The sequence below is a fragment of the Pagrus pagrus genome (genome assembly GCF_965226575.1).
Source record: "Pagrus pagrus genome assembly, chromosome: 21".
NCBI lineage: Eukaryota > Metazoa > Chordata > Actinopteri > Spariformes > Sparidae > Pagrus > Pagrus pagrus.
The window spans coordinates 20,896,199-20,919,724 of NC_140208.1; the positions used below are offsets into that span (position 1 = coordinate 20,896,199).

At 39.9% G+C, this 23,526-nt stretch overlaps 1 protein-coding gene across 2 annotated transcripts in view; it reads right to left on the reverse strand.

Annotated features, from left to right (window-relative positions):
• Nucleotides 1–1,883: 1,883 nt before the first annotated feature.
• abcc3 (ATP-binding cassette, sub-family C (CFTR/MRP), member 3) overlaps nucleotides 1,884–23,526 on the reverse strand; it is a 62,534-nt gene continuing 40,891 nt past the window's right edge. The window contains exons 15-31 of one of the 2 annotated variants that reach the window (XM_084341635.1): nucleotides 23,291–23,357; nucleotides 23,075–23,201; nucleotides 22,744–22,920; nucleotides 22,365–22,532; nucleotides 20,254–20,437; nucleotides 20,037–20,145; nucleotides 19,647–19,803; nucleotides 16,674–16,881; nucleotides 13,263–13,576; nucleotides 9,132–9,331; nucleotides 8,032–8,158; nucleotides 7,126–7,227; nucleotides 6,382–6,528; nucleotides 6,133–6,291; nucleotides 5,384–5,550; nucleotides 5,065–5,259; nucleotides 1,884–2,777 (exon numbers count right to left, since the gene is read on the reverse strand). In XM_084341635.1, the coding sequence (XP_084197761.1) occupies nucleotides 2,666–2,777; nucleotides 5,065–5,259; nucleotides 5,384–5,550; nucleotides 6,133–6,291; nucleotides 6,382–6,528; nucleotides 7,126–7,227; nucleotides 8,032–8,158; nucleotides 9,132–9,331; nucleotides 13,263–13,576; nucleotides 16,674–16,881; nucleotides 19,647–19,803; nucleotides 20,037–20,145; nucleotides 20,254–20,437; nucleotides 22,365–22,532; nucleotides 22,744–22,920; nucleotides 23,075–23,201; nucleotides 23,291–23,357 (2,720 nt within the window). In that variant the 3' untranslated portion in view covers nucleotides 1,884–2,665. Of the gene's footprint in view, nucleotides 2,778–5,064; nucleotides 5,260–5,383; nucleotides 5,551–6,132; nucleotides 6,292–6,381; nucleotides 6,529–7,125; nucleotides 7,228–8,031; nucleotides 8,159–9,131; nucleotides 9,332–13,262; nucleotides 13,577–15,831; nucleotides 16,143–16,673; nucleotides 16,882–19,646; nucleotides 19,804–20,036; nucleotides 20,146–20,253; nucleotides 20,438–22,364; nucleotides 22,533–22,743; nucleotides 22,921–23,074; nucleotides 23,202–23,290; nucleotides 23,358–23,526 lie in introns of both variants that reach the window. The other variant, XM_084341636.1, reaches the window with a different exon arrangement.

The window sequence follows — 23,526 nt, forward strand, 5'->3', positions numbered from 1 at the left end:
TTTATCAGGCTGCGATAATACATTTTTTAAAACTCTCCAGCTGATCCAGAATGCTGCTGTGTGTGTTCTGACAAGAACTCATATTAGAGAACATATTTCTCCCATATTAGCTTCTCTGCACTGGCTTCCTGTAAAATTCAGAATTGAATTTAAAATCCTCCTCCTCACATAAAAAGCCCTTTATGGCCAGGCACCAGCATATTTTAAGGATCCTATAGTACTCTATCACCCCACTTGAACGCTGCACTCTCAGGATGCAGGGTTACTTGTGGTTCCCAGAGTCTCCAAAAGTAGAATGGGAGGCAGAACCTTCAGCCATCTAGCTCCTCTCCTGTGGAACCATCTTCCAGTGTGGGTTCTGGAGGAAGACACCATCTCTATGTTTAAGAGTAGACTTCAAACCTCTTTTTGATAAAGCCTACAGTTAAGGCCTTCACAGGCTCTTAGCTATGCTGCCAAAGGTTTAGACTGCCAGGGGATTTCCTATGATGCTGTGAGTTCCTCTCTCTTTCTCTCTATCTGTACACATTCATATCTCATTAATGCATGTTACTGACTTTGCTTCTTCCCTGGAGTCCCTGTGCTCTCTTGTCTCACACGTTCCCATGGATGGTGGTTGGCCCTGCTGCTGTGGTCCTGCTTGACTTCTACTATCATTATATTTATATAATATCTCAATTTGTAAAGCTGTTATTATTGCTGTGGCTGCTGTATCCCCCCTCCTCCTGTCTCTTCCACAGCTTTCCCCCTTCTTGGGAAATGTTGGGTCTCTAAATTAATCAAAGAGTATGGTCTAGACCTGCTCAATTTGGAAAGTGTCATGAGATGACTTTTGTTGTGAATTGGCGCTATACAACGGATATACAAGGATTTATTGATTGATGTGTGTTCTAAATTTTAAATCTGATCTTTCATTTATACATTAGATTTGATAAGCTTGAGTTTAAATGTCATACAAGGGGGACTGAATGTGTGCACTGGAACCATTTAATATAAGACCTCCATGAAGTTGGTGAACTTCATGGAGGAGATGAGTGGGAATAATTGTTCACGTCAGCCTCTGACCAAGAAGAAATACTTCTAATTCACTACATCTTTGCGGGAAATATTTGTCACCTGAGGTTGACAGCTATTTTGCATACTAAAAGTTTGCTTTCGAAAGATACGGACAGCTTGTAGAACATGATGTGCCAAGAACAATGCCAATGAACTTGTTTCAAGTATTTTCTAAAATTTGTTTTCATAACTCTAGTGTAGCAATCTGCCTCATTGTTTTCTCTCTAGGGCACATTTTAAACAGAAATCCTCAGTGCAACAACACATTTGCAGGACTTAATCATATATTTAATATATCAAAGATATCAATATATTCCAGATTAAATTGTTTTTAGCACAAATACTTTCTCTGGTGCTTTAAGTACATTTTGCAGATAATACTTTAGTACTTCTAATAAGTAAGACTTGCTTACTTACATTACAAGTATTTCTATAGTATCTCTATATTGTGGTATTACTAGTTTTACTTAAGCAGAGGCTTTGACCACTTCCTCCACCACTGTTTGTGGTGTAACTACAAGGCAAGCAGAAGGGTCAACTGTCTTGTGAGTGCTCCGATGTGGGTTTTCTGTTTTTTTCACATTCTGCCGCCTCTGCACGGAGGCAGCATAAATGCTTGTGTCTTTCAAAGTTCAAATCCGTAGTTTGTCAAATAGGATTTGTGTTAAGCTGTCATAACCCTGATGACGTACAGTATGTCACACACTGAGTGGTACACATATGACTATTAGACTGACATGGATGTATTAAATCATGACGGGTGTTACTGTACAATGCCTACAGTAATTTCAAGACAGGACACAAACATTGTTCTTCCTTTTTTTTTTAATAAAGGCATTTTCATATCTCATATTTTGGTGGTACAGAATTCAAGTTTTTTTTATAGATTTGGTTCACAAAAGAATCATATATTTAACAGAGCAAACTTCCCTAGATGAAACAATTCTTTAAAAAGTAACTTAAATAATGGTACAGTACAAAAATAAGTGGGTGTATCACAAAAGTGTAGGTTTTTTCTTATGAGGAAAGTACAGTGGCACAGTATTTGTCTTGGTAGAAAAAATAAAATAAAAATCTTTCTTTCTTTCTTTCTCTCTCTCTCTCTCTCTCTCTCTTTCTCTCTCTCTCTCCCTCCCGCCCTCCTTCCCTTCCTTCCTTCCTTCTTTCCTTCCTTCCTCTGTTGTTGATTGTTGTGCAGCAGACAGCTGATTTAAAAAACGATACATTCACTGGCTTTTTTTCGTCCCACTGGCAGAAGGCACTAAAGTACAGGATTGGACCAACTAGTACTTGCACATATGGCTTGTTATTTTCCTATTTAGATGCCAAAGCGAGTTTCCCACACAGGAAATTATAGTCAGTGCAAGAAACTTAAGACAATCACAAAAGAGGATGTAAATGTCCTGATGTGGGTTCAAACAAACTGTTTGCAACTGCTAATTTATCCAAGTCTGTAAAGGAGCTCAGGCTAAACTGAAAAACAGCAGTGAGTGCCCTGACATAAAGGTACTCTTCAGTTCCACTGCCAGCTCTGATGTTCAGAGTCGCACTGAACCAAGCTGAGCTGTCCTCGACCCTGGTTTGTAACATTGGGACAAAAAAGGTGGTTCTACTGTATCAGCCCTGCATCCTTAGCCATGTTGTAGAAGATTCCTCTCTGTGATATAAGGTTCGCAGGAGTATCAAACTCTGCTATCTGTCCCTTGTCCAACACCAGCACTCTGCAAGAAGAGAGAGAAAAGAATGAATAATTCACAAAGCCTGAATCATCTTCATAACAATGCTAAAAGGGCTCAAGCCTCAATACATTTAAAGGCAAGTGACACCATCTTCTAACAGTGTGGCATATCATCATATATATATATATATATATACACACACACACACACACACACACACACACTACTATATAAGACTTTTGTTGATCAAAAGAAGCAATTTGTAGATGTAAGTTTAGGGAAATGGACCTGCTGGGATAAACTGCTCAGCAATTTTCAGAATATTTTGACACTTAAACTAAGCGATTAAACAATAGTGAAAATAATCATTAGTTGGAGGTCTACACGGAAAAAAATTCCTGTTAAAGTGATGGCTTTTAACATTCAGAAATATTGTAGGAGTTGGTCACAAAAATATTTGTCATAACTTCATTTAGACATGACAGGACTGGAAAGAGCCACAAGGGTTGCAAAATTGTGATTTGCTTGATATTCATAATTTCATGGAGTGTGCAGAGATAGTAAAACATGGGAAGAATCTGCTCAACAACCTAACATTGGATCATTTGCAGCATTTCCTCATTTTGAAATTTGAAGATTTTATTAAAAACATTTTGTGCACGAGAGAAGAGAATTTGCCCAGGTATAACGAGACAAAAGAGCAATCAACTTCTATTCCAAAAATGTTATTTATTTCTTTAGCAATCTCTTGCCAAAATGGTTTGATTGGACAACATCCCCAAAGTGTATGAAAGTGGTCTGCTACTGATTTACCATACTGTGTGTACACACAGTCTAAATCACATATCTGGACCAGACGGTTAAAAAATGTGAATTGGTATGACAGCCATTTCACTATTCTTGCATGTTTCTCAAGGTGAAACCTTTTGCAGGTCTTGAACCATACCCTAAGGGCTACCGTGGTCCATTGGTTTAGTTTCTGCAGGTAAGAGTCACAGTTTTGAAGTTTTATTTGAAACGTATGTGTATTCAATTTGTATCCTGAGTAAGTACCAAACAATTTCAAAAGGGACGTCAATTTGGATACACTTCTCTCCGGATCACTCATTCAGCAAAATATCATCTTTTGTCTGCGTCTAAGCTGATTAGTGTTGCGCTAATATTTTCCTTAATTACATGATCAACCAAATGCAGTGTTCTCCTAATACTGTCCTGTGTTTGTCTTTCTTGGCGCCGACTCTGGCTGGCTTGAAGGCTTCATACCATTCACCAATGAATCCATCAGAAAAAGGCATTTTGTTTGTATTCAGCCGTGAGAGGCATTTTATTATTTTTTGCATGGCTAATCATGTAAATAGTCCTCAGTTTGTTGTTTACGTAGTTTCTATGACAGAAGCTCCATAGGCTTAGTACCAGTTTCCTAATATTTTTGTTTGCTACATCTAATTTTTTTTTTCTCATTTTTTTCATCGTAGATTTTATTTATTTCCTGTTGAATACACTTACTACATCCAGTAAGCCATTAGCTTTGCTTAGCATAAAGAGTTAAAATAATTCACTAACCAGCAAGCTAGAAGATTTTTCACTCGATTTCACTGAGAGTTATGTGCTGGAACTATTTCCTGGACAAGCAAGTGACTTCCTGGATTTGCTGCTGATTGCCTGACAACGTTATAATGACAACAAGACACCAGGAAGTCATTGTTCCCAAGCAAGAAACAATTCCAGCACATAATCCTGTTGGCGAGTCAGGAGTTTTAAATAATGTTTATCTGCTGTTCCTTGAATGGAAATGCCCAAGTTGAGATACACTTATCATTGCAGCTGCTGGAGGATCACTGCAGGTAATGTCATTAATATTTTCCTCATTAAGGACGTATTTCACGCCTCTCATCCCCCCTGCTATTGTTTAAAATGATAATTTCTATGACCCTTCCCACCTGATCCATAGACTGAGATCCACACATCACTTTTACACATAGAGGGACACGCAGCAGCGCTCCTCCTCCTCCTCCTCAGTTAAATATCAGTGTATATTCTCATATGAAGTCAATAAGTTGTCATTTAGTGACGACTTATTAATACGTCATTCCGTGGTGGAACCATACTGCAATTCTTCTTCTACTTCAGTTTGTGATGTCCTCCATATACCAGAATGCTTTTGGACATCACAGAGAAGGTATGAAACCTTATTATTATCACTGTTCTTTGTGTACTGTTCTTTGAGTTTTGGTGATGATGAAATAAGTGCCTGTGCTTCCTTTACAAGAAAATATATACCAGCAATTTAAACCAAGTGTTCATATACAGTACAGTAAATATACTGAACCTTGTGTAGTCCATGATTGTGTTGAGTCTGTGAGCAATAGTAAAGACGGTGCAGTCCTCAAATTGAGTCCGAATAGTGGACTGGATGAGATCATCCGTCTCCAAGTCGATAGCAGCTGTCGCTTCATCCAAGATGAGGATCCTGGTCTTCCTCAGGAGAGCTCGAGCCAAACACACCAGCTGCCTCTGGCCCACACTGCACATACAACAATACATAAATCACACGAAACACAGCGCTGCAGAGAACCTTTAGCTTACTTGCTGACAACAAATATTTGTCCAATCACTGGTTTGCTGCATTTCTTCTCCTCTGAGCCTACCTGAGGTTCTCTCCTCCCTCTGAACACTCCAGCTCCAGTTTTGCCGGCTGGTTGCTGACAAACTTCTGAAGGTGAGAATGTTCCACAGCTTTCCACACCTCGTCATCACTGTACTTCTCAAAGGGGTCCAGGTTCATCCTCAGTGTGCCTGAGAAAAGCACAGGCTCCTGTGGCAGAGAGAAGACTTTGAATATAACCTTCCAACCAGATACAACTCCGACAAGAGCAATTCTTCATCTTTGGTATTTCAGTGGCTTGGTAGTAGTTTCAGTAAAACTAAAGCTGTTTTTGTTATTTGACTCTTATTTTAAAAGATGGTAGATGAGAGATTTAAGCTTCTCATATCTGTACACTTAATATGAAGCTACATCCAGTAATTCACTGACCTGCACCTCTAAAGCTAGCAAGCTAGAACAATTTGCGATTTCACTGAGAGTTATGTGCTGGAACTATTTACTGGCCAAGCAAGTGATTTCCTGGATTTGCTGCTGACAACGTTATGATGACAACAAGTCATTGCTCCCAAGCAAGAAACAATTCTGATTGCCAGAATGGCAGTCTGGCTGCCATGGTAATGGATTACGTTCGACTAGTAACCATGCCCCTATTGCCGGTTTTAAAAAGGAGGTTAACATAAAAACATGAAGTAAAACCGTCTGGAGTGGGGCTTTAAAATGACATTTTTGTCAAACCCGATCATTTTTCATCATCACTTGTCTTTTGTGGAATGTGTATGAATGTTTGTGTACCTGTGGAATGATGGTGAGTTTGGACCTCAGGTCATGCAGGCCTATCTCAGCTATCTTCACTTCATCGATGGTGATCTCTCCTGCTGCGGCTTCCAGCAGTCTGAAGAGACAGAGCGTCATGGAGGACTTGCCAGCTCCTGTACGACCCACGATACCAATCTGTACAGAAACACACACACAGCTGTGATTAATGAAGCCATCCTATTGACCCAATATTGTTTATTGATCACCTCATCACACCCTCTCTACCTTCTCTCCTCCTTTGACATTAAGTGTGAGCCTTTTTAGGACGAGGTCCAGTCCCTCTCTGTAGCGAACGCTGTAGTCGTGGAACTCCACGTTACCCTCCATCGGCCATTCAGGTGGGGGCTTCTTATCCTCCACCTCCCAGGGGGCCTGTGAACACAAACGCAGCATTTCTGACTAGGAAAACTTTCTGAACAACTCATTAGCCTGCTTGGTTTTCTGCACAACTGATTTGTTTATCACTCTGTGTGTGCAGAGTCACTCAGAGCTGCCAAACATATTATGTCACCTCTGGGACACACTGGATGCTCCAAACAAAGGCTTTCACTAACAACTATACCAGCTTTAGAAGGGGCACACGCTGCTGAATGATGGCTGCTGTACAGTACACTGTGTACAGATATGTATCAGAGGGGCCCTTGTTGGCACCAGGTAGTCTCACATTTCTGGATCTAGTTTTAGTTTATAGGACCTGTGTTGTTTGAGAACATGCCTTGGCAGCAGGACAGTTTCTCGGAATGTGGGTAAATTCCTACTTTTTAGCTGTAGCACAAAGCCAACACTATTTTACTCTGGAAAGCAAACACACGCACAGTCCAACTTTAGCTCCATAAGGGACAGAAGTGGACACAGTTTATATGCATGCACACAGACGAACACACACACACACACACACACGCGCACACACGCACACACGCACACACACACACACACACATACACAGGTAGAGTAAGTACCACCAGATACCTCTGTCTTTGTTTCAGAGTACTCTTTCACTCTCTCCACTGCAACGATGTTGTTCTCCAGATCTGAAGACATTCGCACCATCCAGTTCAGAGACATGGTCACCTAAAGAAAAAACGAAACACGCTCGAATGTATTTCAGTGATCCCCAGTAGGTGCTGCCTGAGGCTATGTGGAAAGATTATGGAGTAGTTCAAAACATTTGAAAATAACAAGAGCACACTTATGACGTATTCAATTCAGTCCAAAACCGAAGATATTCAATTTAATACAACATAAAGACTGGTAATAAAGGTTCATTAGTGCTGACTGAAACCTACAGATCTGCAGCAGAACACAACATTGACACCTTATGGAAAATTGACAGCGAACTTGATAGCACAGTTAATACAGAGCAATAGTATAAATGTGGAGTCATGTTTCTTCTTTGAATCAATCACAATTGGCTTGGGCAGCACTTAACCCAGAATGCAGTGACGGTGACGCTGCAAAAGGGTGTCGGAGGGAACATATTTTGCACATGGGGAGCCGAGCCCTGGCAATTAAATGGCTTGCGTTCCATTGTAGTCAAACTTACGGCATGGAAAAGTGCAATGGAAGGATGGTACATGCACTGCAACACTTTTAGATTTGAAGTCAGGAATACTGACTCGCAAATTCCGACTTCTGACTTGCAATGGAACGCACCATACATCCATGTAAAATGAAAGCAGCTGCTAGCTTGTTTACATTTGGACTGTCAGTGACCAGGTTAGTGTTAGGGTAACTTGCACTTTTACACATGAACAGACACCATTTATTGACCTTTCTGACCTATGATAGGACTTTAAAGGAAACTAACCTCAGCTGCTGATATATGTTATTTGTTGTGTAAACAGTTAAATGCTACAGATAGATCATATTACGTACCTGTAGAGCGTAGGACACTGACAGACCCACAAGGCCAGGGTTCAGATTTTCCTTTCCAGTCACAGCAAACAGAGCAGCAAACAACACGATGCAGTTCCCAATGAATTCAATACGCACTCCGAGCCACCTGTATGACAGTATTACAGCAGGTTGAAGTTCTGATAAATCGGATTTAATGGAGAACTGAGGAACTCAGCTTCTGTAAGTGCAGAGATATTATAATTTACTACTATAAGATTATTTTAGGCATGCTGTAGTTCTGGTTACACCAAAATTAGCTTTTGTCACAGCTGGTGCTCTGATTGCTAATTTTAAACACCTGCAGTAATACCCTGATTGTAAAATAATGATCAGATCGCATTCACATGCTAATCAATTACTTACAATTACTCAAAGCTCTATTCACCACAGATATTTTGACATATCATAGCAGAAAAAGCATAGGTGTAATTAATAACATTATTGATCATATGTAGATATTCCAGTTCCAAGGCTGATTGTATCAAGTTAAGATTAAGTGAGTATGCACCCAGCATACTGTACTCCCCTAAAGTTAGCTAGCTAGTGCTTGCAAAGTTACTATTAGCTTGCATTAGCAACATTCATGTTAGCTACCTAGCATTAGCGACATTAACGTCTGATTGCTAGCCTTAGCAACGTTACCTAGTGCAAAAAACTGTCAACCACTTGAGGGAGCAGATGAGTCGAACAACATTTATGTTGTCAATACCACCTTTAAGCAGAGGTGGAAGTTGTGCTCTCTATATTTAGTATAGACTAGTACTTAGTGAACACTGCAGCAAGTGAAATCATATTTAGCTCCTGTATGAGTTTATACACTATATTGTTACTTTACTCTACTGTCTTTTTAACAGTTGTAGGCCTATTCATTTGTATCCAGGGGCATGTTGGTCTGTGCCCCTTAATAATGCCCTTGAACTGATAGTTTCCAGACTAATACACATTTGTGAATTAGTCTGCCGATGCCAGGCTAATTTAGCATGTTATATCTTGTCACTGACACCAAAGTATATCTATTTCCGGTGCAGATATGACAGTGGTGCTGCTGCTGTTCTGCTGAGCTGAAACAGGACACTTACCTGTTGGACACTATACCAGGGTAGTAACTCTTTTGGTTGTCATCCACTTTCATATCACTCATCAGAATAAAGGCAGAGTGTCTGCCATAGGCTCGGATTACACTACAGCCAGTGACGGTCTCAGAGAAATGGGAGTATATGGGAGAGCGGCTGACTGACTCCAGGCGCTTTAGCTGCCGAGACGTCGCGACGTAAAATCTCTACAGAGGTCGAGAAACAAACACAACATTACAACTGAACAGGTCTTCTCAGATGATCAGATATTTAAAAACAGTTATGATGCACACAGATGATCCCACACACATACACACACAAACACAAACACACGCTGAGTAATAAAGGAAGCCTGTATGAACAAAACACCTGCGGTGCTCATTTGATATTCCAGTTTACTCATGTTTTATAAGATGCCAACCAATGTCACATCAGCTGCTCAGAGGTGGAAAGTTCACCTCAGTTAGGAGAATGTTAGGAGATGTTAAACCGCAGGTGTTTTGTTTTCATCACACATATTTCTGCATTGAAAGCAAATTTTTGGCCTAATAAAAATAATGCGATTACTTTGAAAATGTTAATAACTTAGTTCCCCATTGTATCTACAGTGGTGGTCAAAAGATTACATACGCTTGTAAAGAACATGTACGCATATCATGGCAGTCTTCAGTTCCAATGATTTCTACAACTCTCACTGGTCTGTGATGAAATGAGTCAAACACAAACTACTTTGTCACAAAAAACATTCATGAGGTTTGGTTCAATAATTAAATTATTATATATCTTCTGAAAATGGGGTTCAAGTCTGGACTTTGGGAAGGCGATTCCAAAACCTAAATTCTAGCCTGATTTAGCCATTCCTTTACCACTTTCGATGTGTGTTTGGGATCATTGTCCTGTTGGAACACCCAACAGCATTAAACTACCACCACCATGTTTGACAGTAGGTATGGTGTTCTTGGGGTTAAAGCCCCCCCCTTCTCGCTTCCAAAGATATTGCTGCTAATTATGGCCAAATAATGCAGCAATTTTTGTTTCATCTGACAACAGAGTTCAGTCTGTGAAGCCGCATCGGTGTGTCAATGAATCCAGCACACCGGCGCTGCGGATCCAAAAGAAGTATGACGGTACAGATCATGACGTTCAGATCTGTGTGGTTTTTTCAACGTGTTTCCCCAGTGTCCTCCTGTTAATCTAAACATGTACCCACTGACTGTTTATAATCATATGGCTGCTGTTATAATGTGTTGTGATTGAGATCCTGACCCACCATGCATCCTGGAAAGTGACAGTTACGTTTTCTGCACTAAATTACATCTTGGTCGGGAGGGCAGACGGTCACCGTGAGACAGTAACTACAACAACACAATAGTGGAAGGAGACAAACAATTGGTGAGTTAAAGTTTTTTGCCAGGGACATACGCTGTTTTTCGGGCAGAAATGTGACAAAGAATCGGTAGGATGACAGAAACTTCTCCACGTATAACTGCAGTATTTTCTTTCCTCATATAAGTTGCCAACGACACTACTAGTTACCACATTACTGTTGTTTGTTCCTGTAATGTTGCTTTGTGGGTCATTTCTCTTTAATCTGATGAGTGAAGGACCTGTTTAGTTATCAGACTATGAGCACCATCAGATTGACATGCCCCTGCTCCGCGCCTCCGGCTTATCCATTCACACAGATGCCGGCTCGCCTCTGCTGCGGCTCTGATACTACCTCCTCTATTTTCAGAAGACCTATAATAAATTCATTATTGAACCAAAGAAGTATGTGTTCCACTCATTCCAACACGGAAAAATAAGAGTTGTAGAAATCATTGGAACTCAAGACTGCCATGATATATATTTTCTTTAAAAGTGTATGGAAACTTTTTAAACACATGTGCCATCATATTGATATAGTGACGGTCATTACAGAGAAATGATGCAGCAAAGATAAAGGGCCATGCAGGATGGAGGCCATAACAAAACCATAGCAATACAATGAGCTTGTGTCAGTACGGCTGATTTTAGTCGTTTGGACATCCAGTTAGTATAAATGTGAAAGATGAGCATACAGACCCTAAACGCCCCATGAATCTCTGCTCCAAAATCTCTTTAAAGACTACCTGAACAGTGTTTTAACTGATTTGTGACTGATGATTTCAAGTCAAGATTATCTGTGTTTGAAATCGAATAGATTGATAAGTGTAGTTATGTTTTGGCAATGCTTTTAAATAGAATAAAATACAACAAACAAACTGAACTTCAAGAGTCAATTTGGTGGATGGCCCTTTAACTAGATGTAATAGCAGAAATATGCCAAACTGTGCCATCTTGAGGTCAAGTACAGGAGTGTGTTTTGGTCACTACAAACTGTATTATCAAATCTAAAATGGCCATCATAATAGTTTTTCATGCTAACCCCTACATTCACAAACTCAACTTGATGCAATACCTATTAACACAAATAAGAATTTGTTGAGTCGTAATTAAATATTCAGATTCACATTCAAAATTCTACATCATGCAGTTATTTAGCAGAAATGAATGTTGGATGATCTGGAAATTGCCTTGTTATTGGTACTACAGCAGGGCTCCGCATTTATAGTTTTAATGATTGCCAGGTTGCCATTGGCAACCTTTTGAGAAACTGGCATCCAACTCCTGACCTTTGATTGCCATCAGTGGCAACCACGTTTTTAACTTCCCATATTATAAAAAGTTTGGTTCCCATTTCTTGTTTGACTATAAAGCAAGTCTAGGTGCTGTATAAAAACTGTAACACACAGCCCTGTGAAACTGTGCCTTCACACAAGTCGTCAGGAAGTTGTGATGTCACAACTATACAGTCATCGCCCTCAGCCACACCCCGAGCACAGTTATGATTTGAAAAAAACACCGGCAGAGCCGATGTGACGACATGCTGAGTGGTGCCCGCTCATGCCTGTAAGAGCTACCCAATCAGAGCAGACTGGGTTTTTCGGGCAGGGGGCCTTAAAGCAACACTAAAACGAAACGTTCAGAGAAAGGGTGAGTAGAAGTGCTTTAGCAGTGGACAGTATGAGGGATGAATAATATGTTGTTGTTTTTTTCATATCAAAGCATATTAACATTTTTAGAAAATATGAACCTGAAAATTATCATAATATGCGACCTTTTACATATTTAAAAAGATAATGACAGAAAAAAGGAAATCGTGCACCCCAAAGCAAGACAAAATATCAATGTTTGTTGCATTAGTGATATTTAAACATTGACCCAAAACTGCTGCTGTTAAAGTCACTAGGCCGGTGACGATTTAAGTTCTGTGAGGTATCAGATTTTGTTTAGTTACTGTAATCGAGCTTTTAAACATTCCTTTATGTCACATTTTCATTAATAGTATCTTAATCAATACAAAATATAAGGTGACTAAAAATGGCGACCATATTTTTAGTTTCAGGAACCAAAAGCTGATACCTGGTATCCACTTATAAAAGTAAGAGCTGAGCCCTGTGAGGTGGTGAACATTACACACACCACTATTAACAACTGCTGTCAGACAGAGCTGCTCCTGTGGCAGGAGTAACCTCATTAAATCTCAGTGGGCAGAAGTTATTGTAGCAAGCCTGACTGGTAAACAGGTCCCTCCGTCCCTTTTCTCATGATCTTACCAGATGAGCGAGTATAATTAGAAATGATCCTATCTAACCCATTCTAGAAAGGAGTTTGTAGAAAGTTGAGTAGCAAATCAACAGTCGACTGGACATTGTACTCCCTGTATAAATAAGATAAATCTATGATTCAGTAAATCTAGTGAGATAACTTCTGCCTCCAGAGCAGCCCTGCCTCTGATGATTAATGTCATATAACTAGAATTTAAAAAAAAAAATACTCAATTTAGATTTAAATATTATGATTTGTTTCATTCTAAAAGATGATTGGTGTCACCAACTGATCCAAGACTACAGCTTCCACAGTCTAAAGCTATAGACTGGCCGCTGATCCACTGCCAGCTAGGACTACTGGACCAAACTACACTGCACCTACAGCACTAGAACAGCAATGATCAACGCTTCAACCACATGCAACAGTCTACCAGCACACACACTCAACATCACTCACAGACATGCATGTCATATTAATGAGTTAGCAGACTCGTTTCCTATTTACCTGAACCCACCAATAGAACACCATTAATGGGGCTATGACTATGAGGAACATTGGGGTGAGGGCAGAGCATATGAGCAGCACATTCAGTGTGTACCAGAAAGTGCGCATCCATATGTCAATATTGTCTGGGATGTGAGCATCTATAGCATCCACGTCTTTGCTGAAGCGGTTTAGTAACCGCCCAGTGGGGGTGCTCTCGAAGAAGGCCTGCGGAGCTCGCAGGACCCCCTGAAGCATGTTGCAGTGCATGAGCTTGGCTGCGTGCAGCATACTGTAGGCCCGGCACAGCAGGCAGTTAACCAACAACAGCACACCTGTGAGAAGGGGGGAGGGGAGGGGGAGGGGTCAAGTGTGACAACACAACAACACCTGCGTTAAATAGATTAGGAGCCGTTCCGATGTCTAATGAAATGGCAGCTTCCACTGTCACTACAGGTTTCAGAGTCACATTCAGTACTTGATTGTGGCTTTTTTAAAACCTTATGAGAACAAAAGTAAGATAGAGTGCTTTGTTTTTAAATCATTGTTCAGTCACGTTCAATTGTGTGCCTTCTTCCTTTTAGTGTGTGCTTCCACAGTGGTCAATACTGCTAGAGCTAAATACCAGTTCTGATATTTACAAAGTGTGTGCTCTAAACAAAGAGAAAACAAAAGATGCATCACTTCTTGTGGGCCAGCACAGTTCCCTGAAAGCAGAGGGGGGCAAAGTGGTATCAGAAAAAAGAGATTCTACTACTACTAGTCTACTACTATCATCATAATGTCTCATGACAAGTGGCTACACATGGCCACTCACAGGGGATTATAATATCTGCAGAAGTGTGAATTCAGTCATCTGCCTCCTATGGGTGTCACACATTAGCAGCAAATATGTTTGCAATGGCTACACTGACGAGATTCGTCTGGACTTGTTTCACCTCACCTTTCAAGAAACTGAAACAAGTCCAACTGCCTACGATATAGCACATAGAATAACCATGACCTGCATGACTGAGAACCATCATCAACATACACTGATGAGAGTAGTGTCGGTTGGGAATGACTGATGTGAGCTACTACTTTACCTTCACTTAATGTATTTGTCCTAATTAGAGCTACACAAATCCAACATACAAGTACTACATGAAACTTGTCAAAAAAAAAAAAAAAAGAATAAAACCTGAAGCTCGCTATAACTGAATGGATATAACTTAGCTGCAACTAACAATCATTTTCATTATCGATTAATCTGATGAGCATTTTCATTAATCTGTTAATATTCAGTTTATATAATGTAAAAAAAAATTGAAACGCTCATCACAATTTCTTAGATCCCAAAGACTCTTCATTTGATGTCATAAATGACAAGAAAAAGCAGCAAATCCTTACACTTAAGAAGCTGGAACCAGCAAATGTTTAACATTGTAGCTTGAAAAACGACTGAATCAATGAATTGATTATCAAAATAGTTGTTAACCAATTGTCTTACGATAGACTAATAGATTAATTGAATAGTCATTGCCGCTCTACAGCAGAAACACTGAATTTTATGATGACACTGTCAAAGAAATTGTATCTGTAACATCATGGCTGATACTTCTCCAATGGTTGGATCAGAGCATCCCTCCTAATCCAACCTCTTATACAACTGCACCTTAAGAAAAATAGAATTGTGCTTCTGATCAGGAAGTTAACAAATATCTGCGAGTCAGGCTCGCACTAAGTATCCTGGATGTCTTGCATAGCAAATGAAAAATCTATGAAAGCTGCTGGGCACAAAGTCATTGCATGTGTATCTCCATCTTTGCTTAATTTAACTATCACCATATCTAACAAATTTGTATATGTCACTATCTTCTTTCTTGCAGGAAGTACTGAATCAAACCCTAACCAGTGACTTAAAATACAAAACATTTTCGAATACAAAAACCCCAGACACTGTTACAAACTTCCTGGAGTATGGACAGCCAACTACTCCTCTACTTTCAAAAAACACATAATTCTCATGTGCATCACACACTAGTGACATTAACAGCTCCATCGACACTACTTTGAAAAATGTAAATCAAATCTCAGTCACACTGGCTTACAGTAAAGACCCACTAAACTAAGTAGATCCAGCTGTATTAACACTCAACCACTAGAGGGAGGTTATAGATCACTAAAGCCTGAGTAAAATTACTTCTGATAATTGGTATTCTAAGATCAGGTCTTACATTGAAGTAACTTCCCTATATTGTATGCATATTGGGGCTGGCTGTGTTGCTCAACATGAAAGTGTGCATGTCTTTATGAGTGTTTGGGTGTGTGTGTGTGAAAGCAGGCTGCGGGCAGGACAGGAAGTGTTTTGGCTGCGGAGAGAGCAAAGAAAATTTATGATTGAAAAGGAGATAATCACAGCCCTGGACGCTCGTCAGGGACAACATCACAGGCTTTGGAGAAACAAAAGCCAAAAAGGGAAAGTTGAAAAAAAAAAAAAGCTGCTGCACCAACTTGCATGCGGCGTGCCATTCCAGGAAGAGGAAGAATAAAAAAAAGAGGAACATGAAGGCATAAAGGATCATCTGATGTCAGAAAAGTTTCCGAGTACCTGGACAAATATGTATATGAAAGCAAGGGGCACAATGACAACGGCAAAGATGGGTGTGCTGGAAACGATAACTATAATGGTGGAGAGAGACACAAAGACGGTGCCCAGCAACATGAGCACGGTGGCTGGGAGAGCCTCGTCTATGACGTAGATGTCCTTGGAGAAGCGGTTGATGATGCGTCCTATAGGCGTGGTGTCAAAGAAAGACTGGGGCGTGTGAAGTTTGTTGACCAGCAGATTATTGTGCAGCTTCTTGGCTGCACCGATGTTTCCCATGGCTAGTGTGAAGGAAGAAATCATAACCAGGATACCTGAAGTGGGGATGAACCAGAGGAGTAGGAGGAGTAAGATAGTGAGAGGAAGGTTATAATGTGGAATGAGAAAGCAATGGAATTACTAGTAGACACAAGAAGTGTCTGTCCTGAAAGTAGAGATGCAACACTGTAAAAGAACTGCAGTCAAACATTATGCTCCAGATCCACAGCCTCCATGCACTCAACCAACACAAAACAGCAAACAATATCAATGCATACTTATTGTTGCATGTAGATGTAATGTGTGTGTATTAAAGCTATCTCTGGTGAATATCCTTTAGCCCAAAGCATCTGAGCTCTCCCCTGAGCTTGTTTTATATAAAGAAACCTTTAAAATGACTAGCTAGCAAATACATTCAGTCAATTTCAACAAACTCTGCAACAAGAAGCTGTTTGGGCGGAAGAAGCATCGAACTAGTTCAGGTTCAAAAAATCATTTTAGCACCTTGATGTGGAAGCACATTAAATTAACTCTAAAATTAAGCCCTACTTCATTCAGTTCTTACTGTAACACTTAGTGTTTCTTACCTTGTGCAATGCCCAGTGCTGCGTACACCCCCACCCTCATATGAACATTCTCCTGAGTCTGATTGTTTGAGGCGTCATTAGTCCACTGGCTGAGCCAGATGTTTGCTCCGATGGCCGCGGCGCTCTGACAACCATACAGGAAACAGATGAACACCGACAGCAGGGGTCCCACCGCCTTGATGTACTCCAGGTACACCTTTGCTTTCACCTGGTTAGAAGTGACACAGCAGTTAACAGACAAAAATCACAAATGTGTTTTCTTATGTAGATAATTGGTATTTTTGGATTTTATGTTTCTTGAAAATAACAGTGTAATAGTGTGTTATCGCAATGTTATGGAGGCGATAAAGAACTGTATATTGTGACAGCAAAACAGAAAAGTGCTAATTCTGTTGAAAATTAATAATATTTTCTTGTTTAATATAATCATGGTTGATCATGTATGGATCTTTCACACAAGAATACACGAATACACAAATGATATAACTATAACCATTGCTTTATAACTTATTGTTAATAAGTGTGCTATTTGTTCAATCATCATTGCGTATCCATATGTCAATATAGGGTGTTTTTGTCAAAACCGTCAGACGTCAACACCCTCAGAGTTGCTGTCTGACAGTGGTGACAAATAGTTTGACGGTGTTGACAAAAACTTCCAAATCTTCCCTAAATGGAGCTTTGAATATAATTTATGATCACAATAAACAGTAATATGGCTTGTAATGTTTCATGTTACCCTCTTTGATTATAATAAATATACATGAACTCCCCTATTCCTCCACACATAGGCCTACATATACCAACATGTGACCCTCACTGACTAACACCATAAATTAAATTAGTCACACCATTTAACAAGCATTTTATAAAATGTAGTAAATAAAATTACCTCCACACTAATTTAATGGTAATTCCATTAAATTCTGAATTTTCATTTGTTTATTTTAGGAAGTTATGGCTAGGCAGCAGCTATTCGTAGAGGGGTGATGTAAAAGAAGAAGAGAATACCAAGAAAACCAAGATGCTCAAAGTTTCAAAACATGAAAGCCTTGAAAGATAAAGATAAACAAAGTGGAAAATAGTTGGCAAAAAGAGCAAACTTTGGGCTCCAAGACTGGAGCCCATCTTGCAGGGGGATCACATCAGCAGCAAAGCCGTCAACATGTAGACAGTCAAACCCATGAGTACTCGGTAGTCAATCCATCATTACATCGGTGCTCAGTACTCATGGGTCAGACCACACCCATCTTTAAACTTAGCCTACACACCTGTGAAGTTTCACGACTGCATCTTGCACAGTTGTGATGCTTTCGTGCTGATAAAAATCTGTCCACAAACAGACAGACACGTAAACACCTGGCAAAATACTCAATCGGCTTCTGTGGTAGTTCCTGTGACACACAGTGTCTTCAGGACCATATTTTACCATGATGACACATATACGCATACAGACATGGTGAAAACATTACCAGTTTCTGCTGTCGTGGCTGGTTATAACAAAACTCAAACATTTTAATGTCAAAGTTCTAAGTAAATATAATATGGATGAGAAAACAGTGAATGACATTAACGCCCTGATGAAGGGCATGAATGCATTCAGGGAATCAGGGCATTCGTTATAAATAAATAGGAATAATTAGTTTTTTACGGTGTCTGACGGTGTTGACAAAAACTAAGCAATGACAGGAAAAAAGCATATTTGTTGACAAAAGTAAAAACTCAGGAGGTTGCACTGAAATACTGCATGATTGCTGAGAACTTGTTCTATCAACATATTACTTTTTATACATTTTTTTCTTTACAGAATTGCACTGGTTTTGTTCCTCAACATCACAATTAATGTTGCTCCAGGACGATCGTATCAGCTTACGAAAACAGCATCGAAAACAACACCTGGAATATGTTGTGGTGGCTGATGGGTTGTGTACAGGACTCCCACTCAGTAGATGTGAGTCTTTTTCAGTGAATCACTAAACTATGACATTACAAAACATGATTGGTCAGTTTTGATGATAGACTTGGAGCAACATTAATTACGTTGTGATGCAGATATCAGATTGTGTTTGATTTGATGTCTGCAGCATGATGTGTCTATGATCTGTAATGTTTAAATGGGAAATATAATCAGATAAAAACATTTCTATGGGTCCATGTTTCATTTAATTTATTTTAGGTTCCTTCAGTCTGTTGTCTGTGTTCTTACTGCAGTCTAAAGACCCAGCAGGATCAGGCAAATTAGTCTGCTGATGTATGAAAAAGCGATGACTGTTTTTTTGTCGTCGGTCCATCTGTCGTATGCTTTCTTCTGTAACTCTTTGATGATTTATCAAAGCACAATTAAAAAAACAATATGGTTTGTTGTTGCAGATTTTTAAAGCAACATTATTCAACTATTTGACTTTAAAATAACAACTTCAAAATCTTTTTGATGCTACAGTGTCTTGTAATTGGATGAATGGTGTCTCTGTCACAGCCACTCTGCCCCCCCTATGACTTGTTTCTGCACTATGTAACTTCAGTGAGAGGGTAGGATCACAGTGATACATACATGTTTACTTCAAGTTTTTTAAGACATAATATTGCTATGATGTAATGAGTTTTGTTTGTAGTTAGAACCTACATTACGTCTGACAAACTGTTGCAGACCAGGGATTTGTTTTTAGAACTGTAGTGTTGCACTCACACTGTGGGGGGTGTCAAATCCCACAAAATGCCAATTTCTATTTAAATGGTGGCTGAAATGTTAAGCGTTATGAGCCCCACCACCAAACTTCCTGTACTTTTGGACTACCAACTGAGCTGTAATTTAGACCCTGGTCCCTGTAGTGTGAATGCCCTCAGTTCCTCCAAAAGTTCCTAGTCTCTGAGGAAAGTTCCTCAAAATGTCTATCTGTAAATAAAAAATCTGAAAATAAAAATAGACAGTTAAAGATATTTGCATGCGAAGAGAAAAGAGATTTGATAACCGACCCTGCCCGTTTCTGCGGTCTCTGCCTGGATGAGTTTCTCCTTATCATGAGATTTATTTTTCTCTTGTTGCTCAGAGTGTTTCCTCTGGCTGCATCCGTGTCTCCTCACTGAGCGGGACTTGGGGTTCTCTCCATCTGCTGAAAGTATGCTGATCTGCCTGTAAAGTGAGGAAAAACAATGTCAATGTATGGAACTTATTCGGAGGATGCCATTTACAAAAAAATTTCACCAGAAGAGCATTCAAGAATATGTCTGCTGTGAGTTTTGATGGACAAATAATAATATTCACTCAGTGGCTGTGTGCCTTATCATATCCAGATAAATGCAGAATGTATGAAAAAGTCTAGCCTTACAGGTCAAGAAACTAAAATCTTAAAATCCTTCCACTACCTGATGAAATTTCTCTTGGCTTCATTGATCGCCGGCTCATTGTCCGCCATGTCTGTGTGGTTGCTGAGGGCATCTTCAGGGAACAATTCTCCATCTTCAATTAACTCATCTGTAACAGCATCGCGAGCATTATGTCATAAAGCTTTTTTCAAAGAAACTCAACCATAAAAATGATATGAGATATATGAGAAAAGAGTAAAAGCAGATGTTTCTCTACCAGTGGCCTCGTCCTCCTCTATGATGTCCTCCAGGGAGTAGTTCCTGAGAAACTCAGCGAAGGCTCCATTCTGATTGAGCAGATCCTGGTAGGAGCCCATCTCGGACACCCTGCCATCCACCATCACCATGATGTTATCCACCTGGGGCAGGAAGCTAATGCCATGTGTCACTAGTATACGTGTCTGGAGACAAACAGCAAAATACACATTGTTATCTAATAAACTACACACATACAGATATCAAAACAAACCCACAGTCAAACATAGGCACACCTTTTATTATAAGCTCAACTTCAATGACATATTCAGTGTGTGCTTTCCCAGCAGAATCAGGTCACACAGGAAGTCAAACAGCTCTTATCAGAAAATGGTACAATAAATATAAAAAACCAACAAGGAATAAACTAATAAAAGAAGCAGCCTCCTCTCTAGTAAAAAGATAAGATGCAACTTCCACTGGAACAAGAGTCTACAGCCATGCCAACAGCTGATGTCGGTATGCTATAAAACAAGTTTAGCAGGTATAATGTTTACAAGGTTACGACTGAAGCTCATGGGAATGTTGGGAGATATTTGGAGATAAACTTCAATCATGGGACCTGATGATAGTGCTGAATAAAACATCAAGATCACCAGTTGGTCAGTAAGTTGTCATTTTCATGGGATCATAGACGAGTGTACAAAAGTTTATCAGTCTATCCGACAGTTGTTGAGATATTTCAGTCCGGACGAAATTGGTGGAAAACAGACAGAGTAACGTCACTAGCATATGGATAAAAATCCTTCTACACTGAGCCGGGGGCTTCACAGAAATGACTCATGGTTTTGATATTCAACTGGTCAATTATTGTGTGAACACACTGCGCATTGTTGTAGGCTCATCAGAATCAGAATCAGAATTCCTTTATTAATCCCGCAAACGGGGAAATTTATGCGTCACAGCAGCCAAAGGACAGTTCAATATAACAATAAACAATAACAATAGTAAAAAATAAACAATATAATAAAAAGGAAGGAATAGAGATAGAATCATATATACATAATATGTACAAGTATAAACTGTGTAATTATAAACAGTGTGGGCAGTGTATAAATAATAAATATGAGTATAAATCTGTGGTTCTAACACAGTGCAGTAAAAAGTGAAAAATGATTATCATTACGATGTACTTATTTCACATTAGTATTAGTAATGACCAAAGGTGGAAGCTCAGTTCAGACCAAAGATTTGTGACGTGACAAAACTCACTGAGAACGTTGCAGGGGAAAGTTGCAGCATGTTTCAGGCCGGCTGATTGCTTGACAAGCAAATCAGCTTGTCAAGTCCGGTTTTAGAACATAATGCATGTAATCAATGTAATCAGCGTCTACTGCTTAACTGACAACTTCACTGCTTTTCCTCTGCTCGGCTCGCATTTACATCCACTTTCCACCGCTCGCTCACTCGACTCTACTTCTCTCCACCACTCTCTTTCTCTCCTGCACACTCCCTTTGTAATGCACACATCTTTTATTTTTGCCATTTCATCTTTACTACAGAATGCAAATGTAACAAGTAACTCTAGCACATCAAATTATAGCCCGCCACAAAAAGCCTAAAAAGTCTATGGTTAACACGTAGGCACAAACAGTTGCTGCAGCTGAGATGATACACTGTCTTGTCTTGCCTCCTAGGTGTGAACTGGCAGGCTTTTAGAATGTTGCAGATTGGCACATTGCAAGAAGTTGCAAGTTTCAACTCGTCTCATAGCTTTGGTCTGAAAAGGGCTTAACTTTGGTTGTTTTTTTTTATGTATTTGCTAAAATAATTATCTTTATTATGCAATGCAACAGAATTTGAAGTATTTTGAGAAGGAGACTCTCCGCAAGAAAGCAGTCACATTGTTACTGTAGTCAAACAGATCAAGAATAATGAGGCTTTAGTTCAAACAGATCCGGCTCATTTTTAAACAATCGAGGACTTTGCTATTTGACTTAGCCCCAGGTTGATCCCAGCTATGTTAGTTAACACTACTGGTTGTATTTTAGATGTTTTTGACAAGACATTATCATTGTTATTGGGTGAAAAAATATGATACATCTCCTGCGAATGTTACAGGACTCTCCTCACCTTTCCTTTTAGCAACCCCTCCGGACCAATGAGGTTGTCAAAGATGTGTTTAGCCACATGGGCATCCACAGCAGACAGTGGGTCATCCAGCAGGTAGACATCAGAGTCACTGTACAGAGATCGGGCCAGACTCACCCGCTGTCTCTGCCCACCAGAGAGGTTGATGCCCTGCAGGATAGAGATATGTCACCGGAATTGTGTTAAGATACTATGTGGATTTTTCAGTAAAAGACAAAAGGTGTTTCTCATGACACAGCCTCAATCAAATGGTGGAAAAATGTGAAGAAACTTGCTGAAAGGAAACCAGAACCAAACCTGACACGTGAAAACACAAACAAAAAAAGTGTTTACTCAGTCAGAGAACGGAAAATGAAAGTACCTTCTCGCCTATCTCAGTCATGTCTCCTCCAGGCAGGACCTCCAAGTCAGGAGTTAAGGCACAGGCGTCCAGAACGCAGGAGTATTTCTGCTCATTGTAGGGTTTTCCAAACAGGATGTTATCTCTCAGCGTGGCATTCTGTATCCAGGCCTGCTGAGGTACGTATGCCACTGACCCCTGAGGAGAGAGGCCCACAAACATGCTCAATTGATCCATTGTTAATATGAGAATATTGAGTGAATAAAGAATGAAAAGGCACAAAAAAGACAATAAATTAATACTGTTACTTGCTGGTATGTTAAAAACATGAAACATGAAAGTGAAGTTTTACCCGAACAGAGACGTCTCCCTCCAGTTTCTCCATTTCACCCAGCAGCGCAGAGATTAGGGAGGACTTCCCACAGCCGACGTGACCCACCACTGCCAGCAGGGAGCCCTGGGGCACCATCACGTTTATACTACAAACACATAGTCAACACATGTTTTTAGAAGAGCCTCAGAGATGACAACACAGATATATGACATTATGTGGCTTTTCATGACATACTTGTGGAGAACAGCAGGATCTTCTTTAGCCCAGGTGAATTTCCCGTTAATGACTGTCACTGAAAACTCTGTTGACCGACAAAATGTCACGTTATTTCCTTTTGAACTGGCGACAGTGTGATGAAGTCTGTCTGACAGGACAAAATACTAAAAGATGATTTTGAACTATGAGTCATCCAAAAGCTCTTCAAGCTCTGAGTCACTGGGTGGGAGTGGAATGTGGTGATTTTGCCCTTA